The sequence below is a fragment of the Anser brachyrhynchus genome (assembly GCF_964034855.1).
Source record: "Anser brachyrhynchus genome assembly, chromosome: 8".
In the NCBI taxonomy this organism is placed as follows: Eukaryota; Metazoa; Chordata; class Aves; order Anseriformes; family Anatidae; genus Anser; species Anser brachyrhynchus.
In genome coordinates, this window is record NC_137702.1 from 30,620,349 (window position 1) to 30,645,523 (window position 25,175).

A 25,175-nucleotide genomic window follows, 5' to 3' on the forward strand; every position below is an offset into this window, starting at 1 on the left:
TTAAGACTAGAATTCTCAAGGTATTTCTCATTCTTGAAGACAGGGACAAGGTTTCTGGGCTACTCTTCACATATGATCCATACTCTCAGTGTTGTCATTTGGACCTGCCAAGTATTTGCCATAGCTCAGATCAGTTTCCTTGTTATAAAAATGAATTGGTGAACCCCCAGATTTACTCATTTCATTAGGAGAAAGTGTTTAAAGACTTTGAAGCAATTTTTTTTTCTAAGAAAAAAAATAGGTAATCCTATGAAATGAGCTGAGTTCCCATTGAAGTCACCAACACTCAATTTTTAAAGCTGTGATTTCACTTAGAAAGGAGAGTAAAATCAAAATATGATGATCTTTTGATCTATCTGTGCCAGTGTCAGTATCAGTGTCACTGATGCCAGTGAATGTGCCTAAAAGAAAATTTAATAGTATCCTGACAATGTTTTGCTTCTTATTTAAGACTACATTGGCATTATGAAAGGAATCCTTTGTGTAAAATGGCTGTAGAATGGAGAAATCACATATCTTAAGGACATGCCTGGTGCAGGATCTTACTTTGAGACTAGACTGAAGATACATCTCAGACTTTGGCTTATGCTGGGACTTTGTTTGTTTGTTTGTTTTTAATGTTGCATTTTTACTTTGCCTATTTCTGAAGATGAAAAATGTTTCCTTAAATGTTAAAAAATGCAGTGATATCTGTGTTAAGTAACTCCACACTAGGACTTTCTATGGTTACGCATTAAGTCTAGTAAGTCTGGTCCCAGAATGTCCCTCATGACAAAGAATAGCATTTACTGAAACTAGTTGGATGTTACACTGTTTTACTTCAGTCCGCCTGGGCACTGACATCAGAAATGACTAGATTCCTACAGGCACCTAACTTCAGAAAGTAGAGGGATGTCTGCACTTTCAAATTAAATGTGCCCAGGAATATTCCTGGGTACTTAGGCCAGCTGGCACTGAGCAGCCTGTGCCAATGATCAGAAGCTGTTAGTCTCCAAAGCAGGTTGGCTGCAGGCAGGCTGCCTGCTGGGAACAGCTCCTGGAGCATGCCGACTTCCAAAGCCTCTCCAGGAATTGCCTGGGACACTGATAGTGAGCACAGGCCATAAGTGGGCAAGAAAATGTAACGCTTGTTTAGGACAGATGACAACATCCTTATGCCCAGGAATATTCCCAGACATGTTTACTACTGTGGATATAGACTGAGACTCTTGCAAAAGGATTTAAAAAAAAATAAAAGAGAAAAAGCAGTGATTATGACAGTATATGAGTGGGCATGAACAATGCACAGATGGACATAAAAATGAGCTATATTGGATGTTTGCGAACGTTGCACTGGGAAAAACAGCTCTAAAAGCCTGAGGCTCCAAAATCAAGAAAACTAGTGAGAATTTTTAGAAACATTCTGGAAATGTCTTCTGTGTAAAATAAAATAGGATTTAATGTAATGTGTGTGTGAGTAATATACATATTTCTGTATGGTGTGACTAAGTTTGGACAGTGTAGAAAAACTATAGCTCACTATCTCTCCAAATGTAATAAGACAGCTAACCCATGAATTCATTGCATCCTAATGGATGAATTCAGTTTGTACGTAAGAGTAAGACAATGTTGCAGTGATTCAAAAGAGAATCCTCAGAAGCTATTTTTACATTCAGAAGTGGTGGAGACAAATAGGAATGGAGATGCAGAATGAAATGGTTGATGCTGCAGACTGGTGTCCATACAATATGCATTTCAGAGGGGCTTTACTGTGTTCTGACTCTAGTCTTGTCTCTTAAGCTAATGCCCATTAGCAGCTGGAGCTCATTTTAGGTGTACTTCTGGAGCACACATTCAGGTTTCATTTCATCCAAAATAAAATCCTGTTTGTGCTCTCTGAGACTGCTCTGCAGCAAGAACCAAAGCATGGTATGTGGGGATAATCAGGAGATTCGCTTCAGAAGCATACTCCTGATCTAAACTAAACCACTAATGTAGCAGCACCTGGAGAGCTCATGCAGCAGCACTACAGCGATGCAGAGCTAATGCGCACAATTAGTGAGCAAACCGAGGCCAGCCATCAGTGGAGCAGAGACAGAAGCTGTTAACCACGTAGAAAAGAAAATGTTTGCATAGACAAGGAAAAAGTTTGTGCAAACATAAATGCATTAGCACAAAGCAGAAAAGGAAAACCTACTGGTAGTTGTCTCACATATGGAATTCTTTGCACTAGCAAGAAAAATGTTTTGCCAAAGCTTGCTTACAATAGCAAAAAGAAAAAATGCACCATAGAAAGAAAACAAACTGACTCAGAAAATGTACTTTTGCACATATCCAGCTTTGATTCACTACACAAGAGCAAAAATAAACTTTTGGTGTCATTTGCACAAGCATGAACTTTAAGAGCAGCAGCACAAAAACAGAGAAGAAGTTGAATACCAGCTTGAATACAGTTGAATACCAGTTGAATACAGCGAACATCTGTAAATGTTAGATAACAGAGATTTTGTTGGTGTTTTGTAAGAATCGAAAACTGCAGACAAACGCATACAGATTAGCGTTATACAATAGAACAATCAAAATGCCAGTAGGACAATGTAAATTACAAGAACAATACCAAGGAAAAGTGGGCACATTAAAATACCGGGAAATATAAACACCACACAAATACACTGCTTTTAACTAAATCAAGTGATTGAATGAAGTGTGCGGCTAAACTGGGGCAAACAATTCATAAAAGTTGCACGCACAAAAAAAAATTCAAATAGGTAGCAATGTAAGATCCCTGCAGCAGTATCTAATGGTGTTTTAAAGGTCTAGCATGTCTTCTGGGCATAGAAGAGCTGGAAATGGATACAGCAGTGTAGCCAGCTGAACATTTGCTTAATAAAATATCCTCTGCACTCAGAATAAGCAGTAAAGCAAGTGGAAGTAAAGAGGACATAAGTCTCATCGCTGAGGTTTTCCAGAGTCACAGGTCAGATGGGCAAGTCATGAGCTGTAGAGAAGGGAGGAAGCCATACATATGTATAGTCTTAAGCAATTTAAGTAAGGTATTATACAGACCTGCAGTTTACCACTTACAAAAGTAAAAGTAGTGTCAGTTTGTGATGCAATACTCAGATATTTGCAAATGTATTAGATAGAAGAATTAAAGAAAGTAACTATCTCAATGCCTTCTGAGCACCTTTTGGGGGTGGTACAGGTGGAAGAAAATGCAATTTGAGATCAAACCTGTTGTAGAAGAATACCTGTTGTAGAAGTATAAGCAAGAAGAACAAATGCAGCTTGCTGGGATTGCTGCCATAGCTGTATAGATGCAGAAATGGAACAGCAAAAGCTGTAGCTGATCATGATTACAATCTCATCTGTTTGAAATGACCAAGGCAATAAATCTAAAATGAAATAAAATGAGATGAAATTGCATTTGACTCCTGGAGCACTGGGATAATTGCTGACCTCCCAGAGGCTATTACCCAGCTCCTAAAAAGTAAAAACCATGCAGGAAAGACCCACACCTGAAAATGGATAAGTCAGTTTGAAGATTAGTAGGATTCATAAACTATCTCACATCACTATTCCAAGCTTTTGAGATCCATACAGTCTCCTGAGGTGATTACTAAACAAAACCATGCTAAGAATATAACCACTGTAATTCCCTTAGGTCTTCTTACATATAAAGGAGCTGTACAAAATATCCCATAGCGCAGCTTTGCAGCATGTAAATGCAGAGGCCATTACATCACAGGATGCAGGGTGCTGGAGGCACTGCTGTTTGAGTGAGGCATACACGAAAACAGTACTATGGAACAAGAATGTCAGACCCACAAAATAATAGAAACAGAGAAGACAAGGAAATTCAGCATGAGTATTATTTAAGCCAGGTCTTAGTCAGTTTGAAGCAGGGGTTACAAAAGAACATCAAAGGTGTGTTTGAACAAGGCAAAGATTTGGGCCCATTGATCTTTCACGTTAGCCATTTTAGCAGGGGGAATGCCCGTGTAGCTAAACTGTGGTTTGCTACCCTGCCACATTTCATGCCCACCACGCTCCAGGTGCACACCTGATGATAGGAAACAGCTTGTCCTGCTCTGGTGTCATGCCTCATAAAAGCAGTCTTCACACAAAAAGGTATTTGAGAGCAGACTTTGTGCTCATGCAAGGTCATTCAATGCATCTTCTCTGGAGGTAGGAAATGTGTGCGTGCTGACTGCTTGGTTACTGCTCCTGCCTTTGTAAGCCACTGAGACTGAAGCTCTCCTAGGAGCTTTATCCATCAGAATAGCCAACGCCTCTATAAAATACAGATGAAAAAAAATCCAGGCACATAGAAGACATGGATTATCTGTAATAATAGAAATTATGTCGTCTGTGACCTTTATAGCAGCAGCCTTGTTGCAGACAGCATTAACATAGAGAAGCTGTACTAAGTAGAAAATTTTGTTTCCCTTTCTGTCTTATGGTAGAAATAGCTATAGATGATATATTTTGGGCTGTAGATTGTATCACCATAAATATCTGGCATAGCTTTAACAAGGTAAGTTATGTCAAGAATAGAAAGAATATTGTTTTTACAATTTAAATGAGGATTTGATTTTAAAATACTGCAGTTTCTGAGTACAGAAGCTCTGTAGGTCTTGCATGATCTGTCATCCACAAAGAGATATGTTATTGGGAATTATTTGTGTGCAGAACAGCTGAAGACATGACTTTTTTCAAACAACATGAAAAAGGTGAACACTGTGGGCTCCATTTTACCCTTCATTGGGCACTTGTAACTCCTGTGATGGAGCCAGGTGAAACCATGTTTGCACATCCGAGAAGAGTGGGCTGTGGTCAGCCAGTGGGACATGGTCCCGGTTCCCTTGGTCACTGCACAGAGGCTTACCCTTGGGTAACTACTTATATGTTTAAAGTTCAGCCATGTGCAAAAGCTTGTAGGATCAGGATAGGAGTTTCTTTGTAAATGTAACTAATATAGTTTGCTGTGCCATACTGATCCTTACGAGCTGCAAAATAGCCTGATGAGTAAACACGCGAAGGAAAGATTTATGCATCTCCATGGTTTATATGTAAAGAGCACGTGGCCATTGAAAAAGCGGATGGCCTGTTGAAGCAATATGTGATTGTGGTTACATTTAATAGCAGAGGGAAAACTGAATGCATATACTTGCAAGCCTAACTGTGCATACAAATCAATGAAGTCTTGTAGTAACCAGATGCTCAGAACAGAATTCGTTTTAAAGCTCTTACAGTAATTTAAAACAAGATAGTTTTCAAAAATATAGTCATATATGGCTGTGATCTATATGTCTAATGATTTGCACATTAGATTTTTAAAACTGAAATTCATTCTCAGACTGACCTGAGTGAAAATCTAATCAAATTAGCATTTTAGAATATATGACTATTCTAATGTCATTTTCAGAACATAATAATACTTTTGATATGATACTTTCACTGTTATAAAGACAGATAAATATAGAAGAGAGGCACTGTGGGAGACTTGGAAGTTTAATTCTAATGAGCACTGTTCTGTTTTCTAAGTTAGGTTTTTATACAGCATCTATTACTTTGGTACCTACACATTGACATCTCCTCACTCCTTGATGGTGATATAGAAAACATTTATAACACTTTAGTGAAGGGATCACTTTGGTAATGCATTATTGGCATTTTATTCAGGCAATAAGTTTTATATAATATTAATTTTAAATAGTTTAGCAATTGCTTATTTCTTTACAGATCTTTTTAAAAGTTTTTAGAACTTCAAATGATCAAAATTCTTCATCCTCAGTTTCTTTCAGTGGGCCATATCAATTTTATCATTTGGGTATACTTCTGGTTGTTGTTGTTGTTTTGTTGATGGTGCTGTTTATTTATTTATTTATTTGTTTTATGTGATATGTATTGTGTTGATTTTCAAAGCTGTTGAAAGGCCTGAATCAAACCAGAATACCAAAGCTCCTCCTAGGAAGGCATTTAATGTTTTCTCAACTTGACTCAAGTGGAAGTTTTTTCTGTCTAGGGGTGGAAGCACTAATGCCAAAACTATTTGTATTACCACTCTTAGTATGAAATTTAGTGAGTTTAGATTATCAAGGTGATGATAAAAAACATTGTATTGTTGAGTATGAAGGCTTTAAAATGCAGTGGTGGGCTTCTTGGTCTTAACTGCAAGAGTTGACGAGCGCTCGTTTGTCTGAACTGAATACTTTACATTTAAATTAGGATTTTGTGAACTAGAGGTGGAAGGATTACCGTGTGTGAGAGATGAATGAGGGAAAGCATTGTATTCTGTGCAGAAGGAGGATAAGTGCTGTGGTTCATCTGACATAAGAGATGGATTACAATGAATCTGAAGTGATAGAAGGTTTGCTTAGGAATTCTTAGCTATGGTTTGCATTTAAGTAATCTACTACTGCAATAATACACATATAGTTATGTGATGTTTAATCTACCAGGGAAAAGTGGAGTTTATTTCTAGATATATCGAAATTACGTGCTGTTTACAGTATAGACAAGTTGGTAATAAATTTGGAGCTTCTATGAAGAAAAAAAAAAGGCATCAAAATAAAAATACAGGATAACCAAAATTCTGAGGAGGTTCCAGCAGATGGAAAAAGTGTATGCTCTTACCACTTATGCAAGGTTTAACTGTGCTAGCAAGAAGTATTTGATAGGTAAATTTGCAGCAAAAATACACTCAGCAATGGGTGAAAATGTACTTTCCTTTGCACCCAGTGGCAGCAGTAGTTCTTTTGCTGAATTTACTCAAAGCTTCACAGAGTGGCATTCAAAATCTTAGGTTCTTCCAGAGGCTAGAAGAGGTTGTTGTTTGCTTTCCCTCTCTGCATAGTCTCCCAATACCCTGAGAGCACAAATTTGATGGGCCTGACTTATTAAACTGCATGTTTTGTATAAATGTCCCTGGTGCATACATAGACTTTCACCATGTAAGTGCTGTAAGGTGTATGGGTCTGTATCAGGGAGATGCTGGAAAAGGAGTCTGTATCAGGTGAGAGCTAAGGAGAACGCAGATAGCGTGCAGTTCACCTAGTCCTGTGCCCAGGGCATATTTGCACTTAGGCTGCACAGTAGTATCAGGTTGCTCAAGGAGCTTTTCAACAGGTTCACATGGGTCATATAGGGAGTTTAAATGTAGCTTCATGGGGCTTCACAGGTCTAGGTATAGGGCTAGGGTGCTTCTGGTACCCAACCCAGCTCATTGAGCACAAGCAGAATTAGCAAATTCAGCTTGATACAGCTTCACTCACCTTGCTGGGTCAGCAGCGTCTCTGACTGACAGGTCAGTTGGTAACGTAGCCATAGCAGCAAGGATATTCATGCTTTCTCATAGTTGTAAGGAATGACTTATTTTTTCCTTCTCATAGTCTGGCTAGACTTCTAAAGCTTTTTCGAAACGGTCTAGAAAACAGACAGTCATTAGGTACTGCTGGAGTTCAATCTCCTCAGTAAATGCATTCCCAGAACAGGATGGTTAAACCCAAAGAAACAGGTGATTTTGTGGTTGTTCTGAAAAGCTCAATTACCAGCCAGCTTGGAAGAGAAAGCAGCTTAAAGTGCCTAGCAGTGGCATTTTTTTCATATGATCAGGTGATTTACAACACTGATATGATAAGCACATGGGCTGAATATATAGAAATAAACACAATGTGGTATATAGACACACAAGAAAATGTGAATACTGGACTGATGCATTTTTATTTCTATTCCAGTAGAAGTACAAAATCTTATTTGCACCAAGTTGTTCCAAAGCTAAGGCAACTGATACTAATCCACGTTTCCTAAATGCCTTTGAATAGTTATATTTGCTCACCTGTCAGATATTTGTAAATAGCCATTCTGCTGACATCTTTGTTACACTGCTGCTTAGCTGACAGAATTTCATCTGCATAAATGGGTGGAAAGTCCTTTCCTCACATGTCTAACAAACTGGAGACAAAGTGCCTGCCAATGTTTTAATTTCTTGTGCATGTTCTGGTTAGAGAGTGAGAAGAATGCTTTCACTCCGCAGTGTCATGAATATGGTAATCTATGGAAATCACAGAAAGCAGGTACTTAAGTTAAGCACATACTGTACTACAGGAATCCCTGATGAATTCAAGTCTCTTCTGTTTAGAGAAGATGTTGTTGTCTATTAAGTGACAGACTGCCAGATGTTCATGAAGTAGCACAGTAATGTGTATCAGTATCTTCTTTTCTTCAACCCAGAAGGTAACGTTTTCTTTATCATCTATGTCATCTTGGCTTTTGATTGTAAATGTCTAAGCTTGCTTCAAATATTAACTCCTTTTTGTTTTATTGATGAATATTTCATGACAGAAAGACTTCAATACATTTGTAGAATTTAAGTTTTTGCTGCACTATAGTAAGCCTGTAATCCTAAAATCTTTTCCTTCACTCAGTATAAGCTGCTAAAAAACAAACATTTGAGGGAGAACCTGAAGAATACTTTGTTGGTGATTTTGAGGCAGTAGAGAAAATTTTGGCAGTGGTAGAGATATGATGAAAGCAGGAATAATTATTATTTTAAATAATGGTTTTATCTGCACTCTCGAGCATGATACTATATATCTCGTGGTGAGGTCACAGCAGTATGTTTTCCTAGAATACACATTAATGTTGCGGTTAGTCACAGAATTACTGCAGGGCTGGGGGTTAGCTCACCCACTTTAAATAATCATGGTTTAAAGAGTGGACAGAATAGTTGAGTAACTAAGTGCAGCGGTATATACACAGGCAGCGCAGGGAGCAGAGGTTGCAGGAAGAAGCACATGTATAGGAATTACGGATTACTGAGACAGTGCTGTTTACAAGCAAATAAAAGTTCCAAGGCAAAATTTCAAAATAACTGAAAGAGATCATTTTTTTTTCAGATTTATTGTGTTGTCCTTTATTTTGCAGTCTTTTGCACATCATTAAAGGCAGTGATGCCAGTAATGACTCAGCTCTAAACAAAGAGCGGTGAGGATGTGTGAACCCTTTCATAAAAGGGCCAAGTTTTCTGCAGCTTCTTGCTAACCCCTACGCCAGCTCTGGGACCTTTAACAACTGGTGTTGGCCCAAGAAACTCTCTATCAGCTGGAGACTGATAGAGTGAAGTGTCCCATCATCCCCATGAAGCATCACCTGCCTATATGCCGTGGGGAGGACCCTTAAAGGATTCCCCGGAGGAGCTTGAAGTTGTTTATGTGGGCTTGACATGAACTCTACTGCCATCTGGGTAAGTCCTTCATGACATAGGCTCTTCCTATGCAGCATATGGGAAAGGCCCATCCATTAGCATTGTCAGGCCAACACAGAAGCTATTTAAGAGAATTTAGCTTTGAATCTTTAAAAGAGTAAGAACATCTAAAAGATTAAGAAGTAGCAGCTTCATTTTCTCCTTTGCTGTATATAGTTAGTTTTCATTAGTTGAACAGTTTACAAGATTAGTGGGGAAAGCTTGTGTGAAATGTTCCCTCCAGATTATCTATGAATATGAATGTGTATGTTATTTTCCACCTTCACAGGAACCAAATTCAGCTTTTAGCTTTATTGTTTATCTTTCCAGAAGAAGCACAAGCTACCTTGACATTGTGACAAGGTTTTGCTGTTGTTACTATTGCTGTTATTGTACCGGGAGTTTGTGTTTCCTACCTCTGGAAATGTTGGAGTTATGTTCTTCTGTATTCTCAGAGAACAAGGAAGAAAACAGATACCACTTCAGGAAACTTCAGTAAATGTTTTAGTAAAGTTGCAGGAGGCTGGAGGCAGACCACTGGAATGTGGTTTATTATGCAGGACAAGATACAGTCAAGGCCACATGTTTGTGCAGCATATAATAAGGATTCTAGATTTATGCAGCCATTTTGAGCATATTTGACTTTGGAAAAAGCAAACTTGAAGGATTCAGAAGCTACTGGAAAAATCATTAAAAGTGAAAGTACTTTCTCTTATGTACATCAAATACAGAAAATTTTCCACATGAACAAATGCGGGTCAAACGTTACTAAAACCTTTGTGCTGAGGGCATATAAAATGACCCATACAAACCTGATTTAAATTCTTGTAGCTTCTGGGTGAGGGCAGCTGTCTACCTTGCTTAAATGTTAATGTTTCCTTTATCTGATTGCCTTTCTGTACCATGCTCCCTATTTCAGGGGTCCTGCCTCACCTATTACCCCCTTCAAAGCTACTCATTCTTGTCTGCAATCTTCATATCTCTAATTGTGTCTGAGGCAGTCACTTGGCTGAGCAGCCTCCCAAGCTTTTTCATCCTTAGCTATTACCAACCTAGCTGCTTCTCTCTGCAGTTTTCCAAGGCCAAGTAGAAGCCTTCTCGGACATAGTCCTGTCAAGGCAAAACAGAGATAAAGCCCAGCTTTTCTACATGTTTATAGAAGTGAGTGGTATTTGGGGAGGATAGCTCAACCAAGTACAGATCAACTCTTCTTTGTAGGAAAGTAGCACTTGGCATGGATTTATGAAGGGGAAACCATGTTTGACCGACTGTGGGCAGAACAGTGGGTGTTATCTTCAGCAAGGCTTTCAACACTGTCTCTCAAAACATCCTTATGGACAGAGTGGTGAGACATTGAGTAGGTAAATGGACGGTGAGATCAACTGAATACTGACTGAACCTACTAGTGGCAGAAAATCCACCTAGAGGCCAGTCCCTAGTGGTGTACCCAAGATGTTAATTCTGTGGCCATTTTAACATCCTCATTAATGATCTGGATGACCGGACAGAGTGCATCTTCATCATGTTTACAGATGATGCAGAGCTAGAAGGATTTGTTGACATATCAGGGGGTTGTGCTGCCACTCAGAAGGATGGCATGCTGGAAAAATGGGCTGACAGGAACCTTGAGAAGTTCAGTAAGGGGAAGTATGAAGTCCTGCATCTGGGGAGGAACAACCCCAGGCACCACCACAGGCAGGGGCCAACCATCTGGCAAGCAGCTTTGCAGAAAAGGCCCTGGGGGTCCCGGAGGACAAGCTGACCACCAGCCAGCAACGTGTCCTCGCAGCAAAGGCCAGCAGTGCCCTGGGCTGCATCAGGCAGAGCACCGCTAGCAGGCCGAGGGAGGTGATCCCTCCCCACGGCCCAGCACGGGTGAGACACCCGGAGCACTGCGCCCAGAGCCAGGCTCCCCACGACAGGGATGTGGCCTTACCGGAGTGAGTCCTGCAAAGGGCACTGAGGTGAGCAAGGAACTGGGGTGCCTGCCCCATGAGGGCAGGCTGAGAGCACTGGGGGCATTTAGCCTCAAGCACGGGAGGCTTGGGAGGATCTTACCAATATGTAAAAATATCTGATGGGAGGGAGCAAAGACAACAGAGCCTGACTCTTCTCAGTAGTGCCCAGTGAAAGGCTGGGAGGCAACAGGCACAAGCTGAATGATAAGGAATTCCATTTAAACATTTAGAAAGAACTTTTTTATTATGAGAATGATCAAACACAGGAGCACGTTGCCCAGAGATCTTGTGGATTTTCTATCTAGCTATCTTTTGAGATATTCAAAGCCTTACTGGCCATGGCCCAGAGCAACCTGCTGTATCTGACCCAGCAGCAAGCAGGGGGTTAGACTCAGCAGTCTCTGGACATCTAGTCAGATTTCAACTACTTTGTGATTCTGCGAAGGTAGCTGTCCACCTTTGTCCTTTCCAATCATTTAGAGAGTATGTATTTTCTCCTCCTTTCTTCACTTCTTCTCTGAGGAAAAGCTGTTGGTTAAGTAATTTCAGAGAAAGGTCTGTTCAGAAAAACAAGCTACAGAGAAGGAAGAATAAGAGCAATACCTTGTTTGAATTCTAAACCACACTGGTGATTACACGGCAAAGTTTTGGTGTTAAAGTTATCCATCCATTTGCATAACTTTGTGGGCCTTTGTTTGGTGTATCACTACTGCAACCAGTAAAGAATATTTCAGTACACCAGTTTGAACTCTTAGCAGTTCAGCTTGTCAGATATTTTTCAGTCTTCATTCTTGTTCTCATCTAGTTTTCCTATGTGCAAGCAGAAACGTCTACACTTGAAAAATGTAAAGTATGTGAAATAAGACAATTTGGCTTCAGTTCTACCTCCAGATTCATGAGAGAGATCACTGTGTCACCTAAAAATGTTTGCAAGTTAAAAGCGTACAAGAGGAATTTAGAGAATGAATGCATACACCTCATCATACTGCAGACTTGAGGCAACACACAAATACAGAAGAAACTGGATAATGACATTACATTCAACATGGGAAATTTGTCAGACATGAGGGAAATGGTATTTTTAAAAGCTGTTGCCTCATGGCTACATGATACTGCTACCCCAAATTTCCATGTGCCAGTGATCATTAGACTTGCTTATGTAAGTTCTTCCTTTACCTTGTGACCACTGCTCCCTGAAAATTATTTTTATGAAAATTACTAATTTTCAGTGTTCTTTTCTATGCCCTATCTCATTAGCGTATACCAGCAGGATACACTTCAGATCCACCAGAGTACTGTAGGAGACTGTTGCTTATTTTTGGTTTATGATGATACCTAGCTGTGCCAGCTGAAATCTGGGTTTTCTAACAGTAGATAGCATCAAGCCCTTTCGCAGGAAACAGCTCCTAAATAAACAACTGGTAACCACAGCATGGGGATGTAGCTGGACTTTCCCAGAATAAGGAGAATATAAATTTTAAAGTTAGAAATAAAGTCTCAGTCATCTGATATGTATTGCACTGCCCTGTTCACTAGCCTATTCCAGCTCCAATTCAATTATGCTACTTGCTTGTGCACCCATAAGAATTACAGCAATCTGAAGTGAAAGACACTCTCTACTTTTTACCATTAGGAAACAAGCACCTTTTTTAGTTCATAATATGCTCAATTACCTTTAGATTGATCCATGAATAAATTATAATCAAAACAGACTTATTCACCTTAAAGCTCTCCTGGCTTAAGGTTTCATTGTTGATTCATTATGTTGTCAGTTCTCTATTGGCAGGGTAATGCTTTTTTATATCTGGATAGAGACGGTTTTAGTGGAAGATACTGTTATCTTTAAATGAGTAGGATTTAGCTTTTCTGGTGAGAACAAATTCATCAATGATGAATCCCTGGAGAAACTACTGAAACAAAAATCACAATGTTGCTGGAGATTTATACAGTTCATCAGTTAAAAGGCAGCTTTTGGAAGTCTTTAGCAGGGAGGGTTGGATTTTTTCTTTCTTTCTGTAAAATATTTCAGCATAATATTTCAAGCTTCAAGCTTTGTGATAATACACTTATAAACAATGAAAGAAAACCACTTAATATATTTATTTTGGCTCCATTATTGATGTTATCCTCTTTAATAGAAATACATTAAATTATGGCAATATAGAGACAGATGGATACGAATAATGCAGCTATAGACATCATTGATACAGATATATAAGCAGACAAGAATTATCTAATTACTCTGCTTGTTGCAATCTTCTAAATACTTGCTGTGATCCACATATTCATATTAGCTGTTTTTTCTAGGCAGATGTTGATAGGACAAAGATACAAGTGTATGGAGAGCTTAGTGACATATGAGATATGTTGAAATTTCAAAAAAAAATATCTCAAGACATACTGCAGAAAGATTTCAAAAGCAAACAGGGATTTAAACCGACCAAGTTACCGTGCTTGTGCTTTCTTTGGGAATTGTGCCATTAAATCCCTATGTGCTTTGGAAGACATCCCCTAGCATGATTAGAGGTGAATTAACTTTAAACTCTCTTGAATATCCATCTCTTGAGAAGTTATTTCAACATGTTTCCACTTCTGCTATATCCAGTAACTCAGTGTGTTAAAATACTGCTTCCCATTTCATAAGGCCTTTGTATCCCAACATGTTTGAAACTACAGCTCTGAACAAGAAGTCATCTCATCAGCCTTCTGTATATTTTATTCTTATATCATCAGCCTTCTGTACGTTACTCAGAAGGACAACCTTCAATAAGTCCTTCCCAAACTCCTGAGACTACATTTTCATGTATTATTTATTGTTATGGAAAAGACGGCTGGTTTTCAGTGTTGTTTGATGCAATTTGGCTTGGCTGCTTGTGAACTGCTAGACCCCAAGCACAAAATAACCAGATCATTTGTATAGACACGGAGTCATTTTCTGTTAAATCAGTGGAAATTCATTGTTCATGCCCAAGCCTGGACTAGGACCTAGGTGTTTCGTTAATTATCCTACAATCCATTTAATAAATTTATTGATGGAAATACAATGATGCATAGCAAAAACTCAGGTTGGATGTTAGTTTTCTAGATAAATCTTTACTTCATTTAGTTTGAAAATATACTGTTTTTATAGCTTAATTTAACATATATGTAATTAAAAAACATCTGAAATAATACAGTTATGGTACCGATGGCATGGGATGCTATTCAAAATGTCTGCTGTACATTCCAGCTAGTGGCTATGTTAGATGTAAAAATCTTCTTACTTCCATATCACAACTTAGAAAATGCATTAATTGCCATTAAAAATCACACTTTATCTATAAACCAAAATGGATGACTTTTCCATGCTTTTCCTCAGATCACCTGTTTTATTTCAATACACTCAATATTTCTGTCTCTAGAAAGTAGATGATTGCACATACATTAAGAGAATAGAAAAGTAAAGGCTTTATTCTGCAGAAGTTTGGCTGTTCTTCCCAAAGATGGTCTTCAGTCAGTCAGGCCATGAACAACTGTCTCTTTTCTCTACTATTTCAGTTAAAACCTCAGCAAAATTAGCTTTACTACCTACTCTGAAAGTCAGCAATTCAATTCCTGGCCAGACAGGGAAGAGTCCAAAAATGCTTTTGTCATCAGGTCTCCTTCCTTCTCAAGCTCAAAGTTGTTGGCATCAGCACATACATGATGGAGAAAAAATAGTTTATAAGTGGCACAGCTACTGCTTATGTGTAGCCAAAATATATTTCTAATTGACGCAGCCTAGCAGATAGACAAGAATATTTTCTATCAACATTTGTATTTTTTTTTAGATTTTTGGTTAAAATCTTAGGTTTTCTAAAATTTGTATGAAGACTTGAATCTGTCTGTGTTTTAGAGCCTGTTATTTACAATGAAATTAGTCAAATTTTACCTTCCACTTATTTTCCTTTTAAAAATAACTTTTTTTTTTTTTTGGTCTTATTTTAATTTGGTATATTAGTCCACTACCTTACTGCTGTTTGCAGTAATATTTAAAAGCTTATTTTAAGCCATCCTAGAACTTTTTCTTTCTAAGAACATGAATCACAAATGTATGGCAACTGCACAGAAAGGAAAGTGTATTTGACATCTTTGAGGAAGCACTTGAATGTGAAACTGAGGAACAAAGTTCCCATTCAACTGACAAAGCAAGAGTCTTGTGACAGTGGGCAAATTGAGACTATAGCTAGATTTGGGACAGAGGGGGGTCTGCAGTTACCCGCCCCCCCCCTTCACACACACACACACGCACACCGGTGCTGGTCTTGCATTTACCTAGATCGAGAGAATGGCACGTTCCCAGCCTGCAGCAGGTCACCTCCTTTGGAGATCACCATGAGACTGCAAGTTCTGACTTCAAGTTAAAATGTGTTGAAACCGCAGAACAAGTCTCAGAAGCAGGGAAGCATTTCAAGGACCTCACCCTCTATCTGTGTGCTTACAAGTGCCAAAAACCTAGCAGCCAAGAAAGCTATTATTTGCCGTGACAGGAGTCCTGCGGTTCCATTGTGGGGTATCCTGATTGACAGAGCTCATTGAGGGATTTTTCTCCTATAGAGTGGAGTAACCTCTTCTGGATTTACTTCATTTTAAAAAATAATAATTTCTAAATTTTTAAATAATTCTGTTTTTAAAATTCACATTGAAATTCCCTCTTAAAAATTTGATAACCACAGCAGTACTGTATCTTGTTCGATATGCTCTTTGAGGTTGTATTATTAGCGTGAATTAATGCTAGCAACTACTGAGGCTACGTATCCCCTGTTACTACCTGCTAGTTTCTGCAGTACTGCAGTAGCTTCTGAGCAGGGTTTAGTTAGATGGATAAAATATTTTGTGCAGAATAAGGAACTAGTTTCAGGGGAGGAAGGGCACAATGTCTTTCATCAAGCAAAAAATCCATGTTTTCCACCATCTTTTTATTCACCTAAATCCGCGATTATGGCACACTACAGTTTTCCATCTCTCTGCTGTGCAAACAAAGGAACTTTTTCTTTCAGGAAGCTGGGTGTTTGGCAGGTTTATGAAATCTGAACCTGCGCTTCCATGTTCTTGGGTGAGACATGAGTTTTGCAATTCAGTGAAATTGTCCTGTAGAGTTTGCTTAATTGGGCTCAAGGATTAAATGTCACAGAAAAGACTACAAGTGGTTCATAGTGGTAAATTATGAGATTAGAATGTGTTTCTGTTCATTTGGTGTTTGTTAGCCTTGCTTTTGACAGGTCAAGACAACCTTCTGTTATCAGAACATAAAATGCATGTTTGCATGCTTTAAAAATACATAGATATAACCAGATACCCATACAAGTAATCTCAAACACTGCTAGAGCCCTTGTAAGTAAATTGATAGTTTTATGATGCCTTTCCACATAGTATAGAAATAAAGTTATACATTTGAATTATTTAACATGATACATTTTTATATATAAGCAAGTATGCAATGGGGAAATAGAAGACTGTTGGACGCTGACCTGCAAATCAGCTATTTTTCTGCTGTGGTATATTAATATTTTAATATTCAATATAGATTTTCAAGTCAGATCCTGAAGTTCATGGCTGATTTTTATTCACTTCTCGCTCTGGTACAGTCCCACTGATTTCAATTTCAACCTCCTAAATAAGTCACACTAAACAAGGACTTAGGATCTTGCCCTTAGGTTCAGACTTACTCCCTTTACTACGCCTGCTTATTAAGCATATTAATCATGTTTCCTGATTTTTATTTTAGAAACTACCTAATTTTGGGCCTTACCTGGAACAACGCAAAAAAATAATAGCTGAGAACAAGATTAAACTGAAGGAACAAAGCACAGCAGCTGTACTTCCTGAGAAAAAGCACTTCATTCCAAAGAAGCCTATTCCAGCAATCAAGGTAAAAAAAGATATGCTTATGTGTAAGAAATGATCAGCCATCAGGCAGTTGACATGCACAGTCATTTCTAGCAGTTTGAGTTGGTTATTACTGCTTTTAAGCTTGTTAGAGGGCATCAAAGACAACTATTTATGCAGACTTTCTAGCTTTTAACCAAAATCAATGGGAAATGATTTGTGATGTACATGTATAGGTATTTCCCTAATGTCATTTTTCAAAACCAAGATATTCAGGCAGTGGAATGGTAATTGTAGAACATGGTGAATGCCTTGAAGAATTAAGTTGAACCATTAACAATTTCTTTTAATTTGAATGAAACAGTATGAGCTCAGTTTTGCATAATACTTCTTGATTATTTGTGGCTTACTAAATATCTATCTCTCATGCAGGAAAAGGTTGGTGTGGAAAAGGTTGGTGTTCAATATATACAAAAGCCGAGACCTAGGTTTTCAAACTAAATTTTTAAAGCTGGAAGATGTTTGTCTAGGTAACTGATCCACTATGTGCAATGAGTAAATGTCAAGGTGAAAATAAAACCTGTTCCCCCATCCACTGCATAATCCATACATTGGAGATTTTCTCATCCCTTAAGTAGCCAATAAAATTTAACATCAGCAGCTAATTATTCTAAGTGTTCGCTTTAGACCCTACTTAAACTTCATGTTTCAACAGGGAAAAAAAAAAAAAAAGAAAGAAAGAAAGAAAGAAACAGGCAATAAATAAATAAATACAAGGAAAACTTTTATCAGAAATCTCCTGTAGGCCCTTTTATGAAGCCATGTGAAAATATCTGCTGAACTCATTAACTGTCTTCATTATGTATGTAAGAATATCAGATATTCATAGATAGGTAGCTTTCACTATATGATCAAAACGGTATGAATTCTTGCAAAAATAAGATCAAGAATAAAATACAATATGAGCAATAGCTCAAAATATCACATATAATTCCCAAGGAGATTTTGCAACATTTACGTATACATGCAACATTCCAAGATAACTGATAGGACTGCAAAACAAGCCAAGGAGAAATTCTGGGTCATCTTCTTGTTTAAGTTAAATAGTTTGCAACTTCTGTAGATCTCCCTCACTTTTTTGGACTGATTATTTGAGTTTGAGCTCTGCTATTGAAAATCACTCTCCACCTCTTGTGCTCAGGTTCCATTCTTTATGTATATGAAAAGTCCCAAAGAACAGCAATCTACTCTTTTCTTTTTTTTTTTCCACTACGATGAACATTTTCAAAGCCTACTGGACCTCAGAGGTTTTATGGTTCTATTCTCTTTGCAGGAAGAGTATTGATGTAAGGGAAAAGAGAAAGAAGAAACAACAGCCAATAACTGCATTTTCAATGAGATAGCTTGCTTCTGAAAACAGCAGAAAAAAATGATACCATCAAAAACCAAATAAACTGAATGATAGAAGAAATTTAGCAAGAGGGAAAAGCAGACATAAAGACTTGGGTAAAAAATAAATAAATAAAAAGTTGAGGTCAATAATTTATCAAGCCCAAGCCAAACTCCAAGTACAAAAGAAAAAAAAAAAGAAAAAAGAAAAAAAAAGAACCAAATAGTCAGAGATGGGTTGAAAAGAAGAAAGGAGGTCCTACTGCAGGGAAGAGGAAGATGAATTCCCCTAAACAAAAACTTTTGTTTATAAAGACACTGAATATTTTTGTGTGGTGGCTGTAAGGAGCTTCTCAGGCAGAGAAATCAGGTTAGCCTCTTTCTCACACCTTCACTTGAATTAAACAAGACTGAGAAAGACTGAAGCAATTAGAAGAAGGTAGCTGATTCATGACAGTCTTACAGTCTGAGCATCTCTTTAGAAAGGAATGTTTTAACGATAATGAGAAAAACAGCAGTAAGAGACATCCACAAAGAAATAACAGAATACCTGGGTTTTGCTTGAAGTTAGGGAACTTGCCACCCTATAAAGGGATGTGTTGTAAAGTTTATTATTAAATGACCCATCTATAACATTTTGTGGAGAAAATCTGCCAGAAAGATTGAGAATATTTATTACAGAAGCTGAGTGAAGCTTACTGAAAAAAGGAGACTTATCTGATACCCTTCCCTGATCAGGGATTCTCTGCAGAGAGAGGCAGATGAGCTCAGACTTGAGTGATTTATCTGTAGCTGTCCAAGAAGTATTCACATTTAGAATTACAAATCCCAAACAGTCTCCAGGCAGTTCTGTCTTGGCTGACCCCCTGGACAGAGAGGAGAATACATTCTGTTAGTTCAGACTGGGATATCAGGGGAGTGGGAATGGTCAGTACTAATAGCTAGGACCAGCCCAACTCCAGTTCTCAGGAACAGTGGAGAGGTGTGCTCAAAAGCTGATAGCACCTGAGAGATAGCTGTCCTTGGAACAGCTATGACCCTTGATTTGGCTGGCTGTATTTTTGGAGGGTTGCTGCAAATTTCCTGATGCCTGCTCAGAACTCCCTCATCTGTCTGATCTGCTGTTGGGTTGGTGATATGTAAATTCCAACATTTGTTTAAATTCTGCATGCTGCCAAAACGCCTTTTTTATAGACGTAAAAACCCTCTGTGGTTATCCAAAATCTAATTTAATTTTTGGATGGCTTTTCCCATGGCTTTTCTCTTTATTTTCTCTATTTTTCAATATTAATTGAAAATGCATACTTTGATACTCAGCAGTGTTGTTTCTTCTTTTCTTGCTTTTCTGCACTATCAGAACTCCTGCTATATGCAGATATATCCTCTGGATCTTCTATTTTCGGTTACACTTCTGCACTGCTCCCACATATTTATTTGCGTTCCTCAGGTTACCTCCTTATTACTTTAATTTTCTTTCCTTATATCATTTCTGTGGTTTGCTTCTTAATAATTTCATTCATTGTCTTTGAGGGCCTATGGCATAATATTTGGTCAGCATTTATCTGCTTATTTTATTTATTCCTTTTTTATTCCACAGGTCTTGCTGTGGTTGCCCTGTTCAGTAGTTTACACGTTCTGACATAGCTTTGTTTGTCAGATTAGGTAGGGCATGGAATATTGTCCCACCTGTTGGACAAACAGCCATAGAGTTCCTCAAGCTTAAATTCCTTATGTTTGAAATTTTTCACCCATGTGTGTCACTGGTATGTGTATGTGGTCTTTTGCACATACATATACACAAGTTTTTTTATGTGGATGCTATCAGCATCCAGCTGGAAGCCAGCCATCTTGGGAGCCCTCTAGCCACATTTAGTCCAGTGCTGTGCTTAACCTGTAAAAGTATATTATAACCTATAAAGTATATTGTGAGGCTATATTGGTCTAGGCACAGCACTATTGTGCCGTAACAGTGTACCATGTCTTCCCGGCCTGTATCTAGGTGGTTCAACAAAAGTAGCTTGGGCTCGCCTGCCTGCAAAAGACCAGGTTGTCATAATCTTCCTCATAAACTTGATGCTGTTGCATATTTCAGGTGGAACTACGCGTGTGTGCCCCATAATTTATGACTCCGAGTCTGCTTCTCCAAGTATTTGCTCCAACATGAATCACAGTAGTAGCCTCTCATGCTGGGTAGCCCATAGCGATCCCTTCTCTGTCACTGTACCTCCGAGAATATTCTCATCACATCTGACAGTTTAAGCAAATTTCAATTAGTCTTCAGGTGTGGGGAGAAATCCTAGGGTCAACCCTTCTCTTTTCTTCCCCTCTCTGACTGTCAAAGGACTGCCTCAAGTGGTTTTATAATGACTGCTATTGCACTAGCAGCCCGTAAGAGAGGAAGGGCACTCTGTTACTGCATATAAAACTAGAATGATGGTGTATTCCAGATCAGGGTTGATTAATATCACAACAGAGTTACAGTAATTATGGTGCTGTTGTCTATATTAACATCTTGCTGGTTTGCTTGTCTTTTATCATGACAGCACGTTAAGCAGAAGTTTGTGTGAGCTGCCCATGGTGTCAACTACTTTATTTTCTCTTGTAGCTTTGTTTTATCTAGAATATATCTCTTTGCAAGAATAGCAAGAGTTACTTATTTTGATAGACTGAATAGTTCTTTATCAAACAGCTTTTTTTCGCCATTATAGTACCTGTTCATCTAATCATAAAATACCTGTGAAGTTCCTTAGGTTTTCATGAATTTAGTTTGAGCTATTATCAGTATCAACTCTGTAGTATTCCAGTTCAAATCATTTCCTGAAACACATGCTAGCATATTAAACAGAACCGTATCTAAACCGGAAAATTGTGATATATTCCTGTGTTAATATTTTGCCTTTTCTGTATGTTGACCGTTATATTTCAGCTCTCTATTTTTAATTTGTTTAGCTGTTTCCAAACCCACTTCGTGACTACCTAATTTCTCTGTTTAAAACTCTGTTTTAAAGCCTGTGTCAGAGGCCTACTGAAACATAAAATTTACCAGTTAATTATCTAGTATTTACTGCCTCACAGTCTCTATCCAGAATTGTGATAGATTCAGGAAGCAAAATTTTTCTTTACAGAAGCCATATTGAATTACGTAGTAAAAGTTCATTTGAGTTATTGTGTAAGTCCCCTAATAGCTAGTACTGCAACTTTTTTACTTACTTTGCTGAAACAAAGCTTAGAGGTCCCAGGTCGCTAAATCCCAAGACACATTTAATAAAATTTTTAACTATTGCCAAAGCATTTGTAATCTTTAGATATAAAAATTAGTTTTAATGAGATTACATATTTTTGTTAGGCTCTTTACTTTAAATTAACCTTGGCCATGTACTCTCTGATCCTGCTGACTTATTCTTCTTTAATATATCTGATTTTTTCTAATATTTTTCCTTCTTATATCTCAGTCTTTGACAGCACCTCACCTTTATTACCAAAAAAGACCAGGTGGAAGGCGGATATCTCCCCAGTAGAGATACGCACTGATATAGACAGACATTTAATTTCTTTGCAACATTTCGCCCCCTTTCTGTGCTCTCATCATATCCAAGGAACTCTTCCAAGTAACCCCCTTTTATTCCTCAACAACTGCTGAATCCTGAGAATTACCCAAACACCAGAGATGATGAACAGATGTAGTACTTGGGATCGAGTTCATAACCTTGCTGTATAAATGTCAGATGCTTTGTTCGGAGGGGTGTTTTTGATTACTTGGAGTTGAATCAACTTCAGCGTTTGTATCCTTGCGAATGCTCCCTCAGAGCCATGAGGACTGAGGTCAAGGCCTGTCCCTGGGACAGACTGCTATCACAGCAAGCAGGTCTCTACTTCTGGTAACCTAAAGATTACCCTGTTTTCCTTACCTGCTGTTGCTGTCAGCTTTGAGTGAACCTTTCTCCTGAACACGGTGTTTTGTAGTGAATCAAAATGTGCAATAAGAGGACAAGCATGTGTGTACCCTTTGAACTTGCTATATGAGACAGTACCTGCACTGTCTTATGGGTTTCTTAAGAGAGAATAGAATAGGATTGTGGTGGTTGGCATCTCTGGAGAGCATAGACTTTTAGTGTGGTCTGCATGAGTCTGGAGACAGCAGGTCTACAAGGAGCCATGCCTGAACTGTGAATTGTATTTACAAATATAGGTTTACTAATATGATGGCTAATGACACGCTAATCACCATTAAATGCTTGATATATGAACATTAAAAATACAGCTATAGTAATAAAAGTAGCATTGTAAAAATAATATCCTACTGAACAGATCTGTTCCTTGTGTATACTCAAAACCACATCTGCTTAGCTTAGTGACAAAATGAATTTTTTCTGTACTCATTAGTAACATAAAACTAATGGATTCTGCTCTGATTCTCTCCATAGCAACTGAATTCCCTGCCAGTTCCATTTACAGGACTAAATTCCTCTCCCAGCTCATTCAGTGCAGTTTTGTTGAGAAGAGTGGGACAGCACAGCAGTAATCAAAACAAGTGCTCTAGGTCCCTGTGATTGCAAAGGTGTAACTTAGGGCAAAATTTAACTTCTAGATTTTTTCTTTTTATTGCTGCTGGTAATGTATAAGCCAGAAAGCACACAACTTGACTTTCAAAACCTGGCTTCTGTTTGCAGGTTTGGCAGTTAGGGAAAAAAAAATTATACTGTAAACAGTGCAAATTTGATCTGGAGGCCATTGAGATATACTAAGTGTGGAATCCCGTAGTGCCATTTTAGCCAGTTGCTTTTTGGAGTGAAACTGCACTTTAAACTGCGAAAGTTGATTGTCTTGCTGCACTGTTTAGTTTGTTCTAAACATTTATGATTTGATGGGAACAAGAAACTCAGAGATATATTGAGATGCTTTAAAAGAGTGCACCTGCAGAATATCTTTTAAGTACCAGTACTTTTTTAGTCAATGAAGACTTAAAACTTTGCAAATGGCTAAAGATACAGATTTTGCTTGAGAGTAATAAATGATTAAAAGACAAAACATCCAACAGTGTAAATGAGCTATAAATCATTGACACAGTCTTTTGAAATTATTTTCATGCCTCCAAAATGTCATCAACCTCCCTGTTTGGGATTCTAGGTCCCCCAAAAGTGTGTTTTGTGAGCTGCAAGGAGTGAGACTTTTAACAAATTCAGAAATCACCATGTCACATGCATTGTTTTTGTTATTCCCTTTGTAAGTTTATAGATGGAAAAATCTGTTTTGATCATGTTCTTCTAAGTAACCACTTCCTAAGCTTATCTAATGGTATCCTAAATCTTGGACCGTCTCCCTCCTGTCCCCCAGCTGCTTCTCTGGAAGGCCATTAACCACCTCACTCCTTTCCTATTTAAAAAGTCTTTTCTAATTTTCAGCTTTAAATTTATTCATGTCTGGCTTATAATCATATGTTCCTGTGCCAACACTGTCGTTTATCTTAAATAGCTCTTTTCCCTCCCTGATGTATATATAAAGAGACATCATATTCCTGTTCTGCCTTCATCTTCCTAGGCTAAACATCTTGTTAGGCTCTTTTTGTCTTCTCTTGTAAGAAAGGCCTTACATCCCCTGATTATATGAGCAGCCCTTCTCTGCAACCTGCTAGAGCTTTGTTTTCTTGTAACATCACATCCAAACTGTATTTAAAGAATACAAATGTGAATCCAGCACCTCCCTGAGAAAATTGTTAATTACCTATGCTATACAAAAGTCTGCCTCTGTTAGATTAAAAAGCTTTTCACTATCAGGAATCTCCCCATGTAGATCCTTTCAAAACACGAAAAAGCAGTGGAAAGCTACATCACTGTTTGTTGCACAGGTTTTATATCATTTCTTTAAATTCTAAAAGAGAGAAGCACGGTACCATACTTGCAGACAACAACTGCATTTGTGGCACACAGTGCAATGTATGGGAGCTGTTATACACAAGAGAGAGGCTTACAGGATACTTAGTATTGCTGGCAGCAGTAGATCACAAAGAAAACTTAACAGGTATGATACAGACAAGCGTACATGAGACCTGAAACAAGCTGGAGCTGCTTTCAACAACTACAGTTTTTCAACAGATACAGAAGACTGCAGAAACTTCAGAACTGCAGCACTGCAGCACCCTGAAAACTGCAGAACAATTCCCAGTAAATCCATGAACTTTTCTGAGTAAGAAAAAGAAAATGAAAATACAAGAGCGTGAGCAGGTCCTAAGGGATTACATTTAATTGAGTTACTGTAGTTCATCAGTGGAGGCATGCTAAAGGGCTGTGTGTTCAAGCCTAGCCCTTTGCAATAGCAAAGCAAAAAGTATTAGCTTAAACACTTTCATAGTAGTTAATTGACCTTTTACAGTGGTTTAAGCAAACAGATTTTACTTCAAATTTGCAGTGAATTTGGACCATGCACATAATCAGCTTGCACAGCTTTGTTGATGAGTGCTAACTCATTAAGCTGTCATAACTTGCTCACTTGCAGTCATCTGTCCACACTAGTCATGCTGCCTTTAGCAATGTGCCATAGATGTTTTATGCTGGAAGAGCATTAATGTTCTCTATGTGTTGCTGAGAAGAGCTGGAAGGCTTTTAGCACTGGATGAATGCAACCAAGGTATTTCACATGTAAGCAAGTTAGGGTTTGGCACAGAGAAAACATTTGAATATTTTTGGAAGAAGAAAAGAGTATACTTTCCCTATCCTTCTTCCTGGGTTTAGGATATGGCTCAATTACCTACATTAGCT

General features: G+C 38.2%; 1 protein-coding gene across 6 annotated transcripts in view; it reads left to right on the forward strand.

The window, feature by feature from the left end:
* Positions 1 to 25,175, forward strand: part of DPYD (dihydropyrimidine dehydrogenase) — a 352,451-nt gene that overhangs the window by 321,415 nt on the left and 5,861 nt on the right. For all 6 annotated transcript variants that reach the window (XM_080603522.1, XM_080603523.1, XM_080603524.1 and 3 more), the window contains one exon: positions 16,931 to 17,074. In XM_080603522.1, coding sequence (XP_080459648.1) covers positions 16,931 to 17,074 — 144 coding nt within the window. The remainder of the gene's footprint in view (positions 1 to 16,930; positions 17,075 to 25,175) is intronic.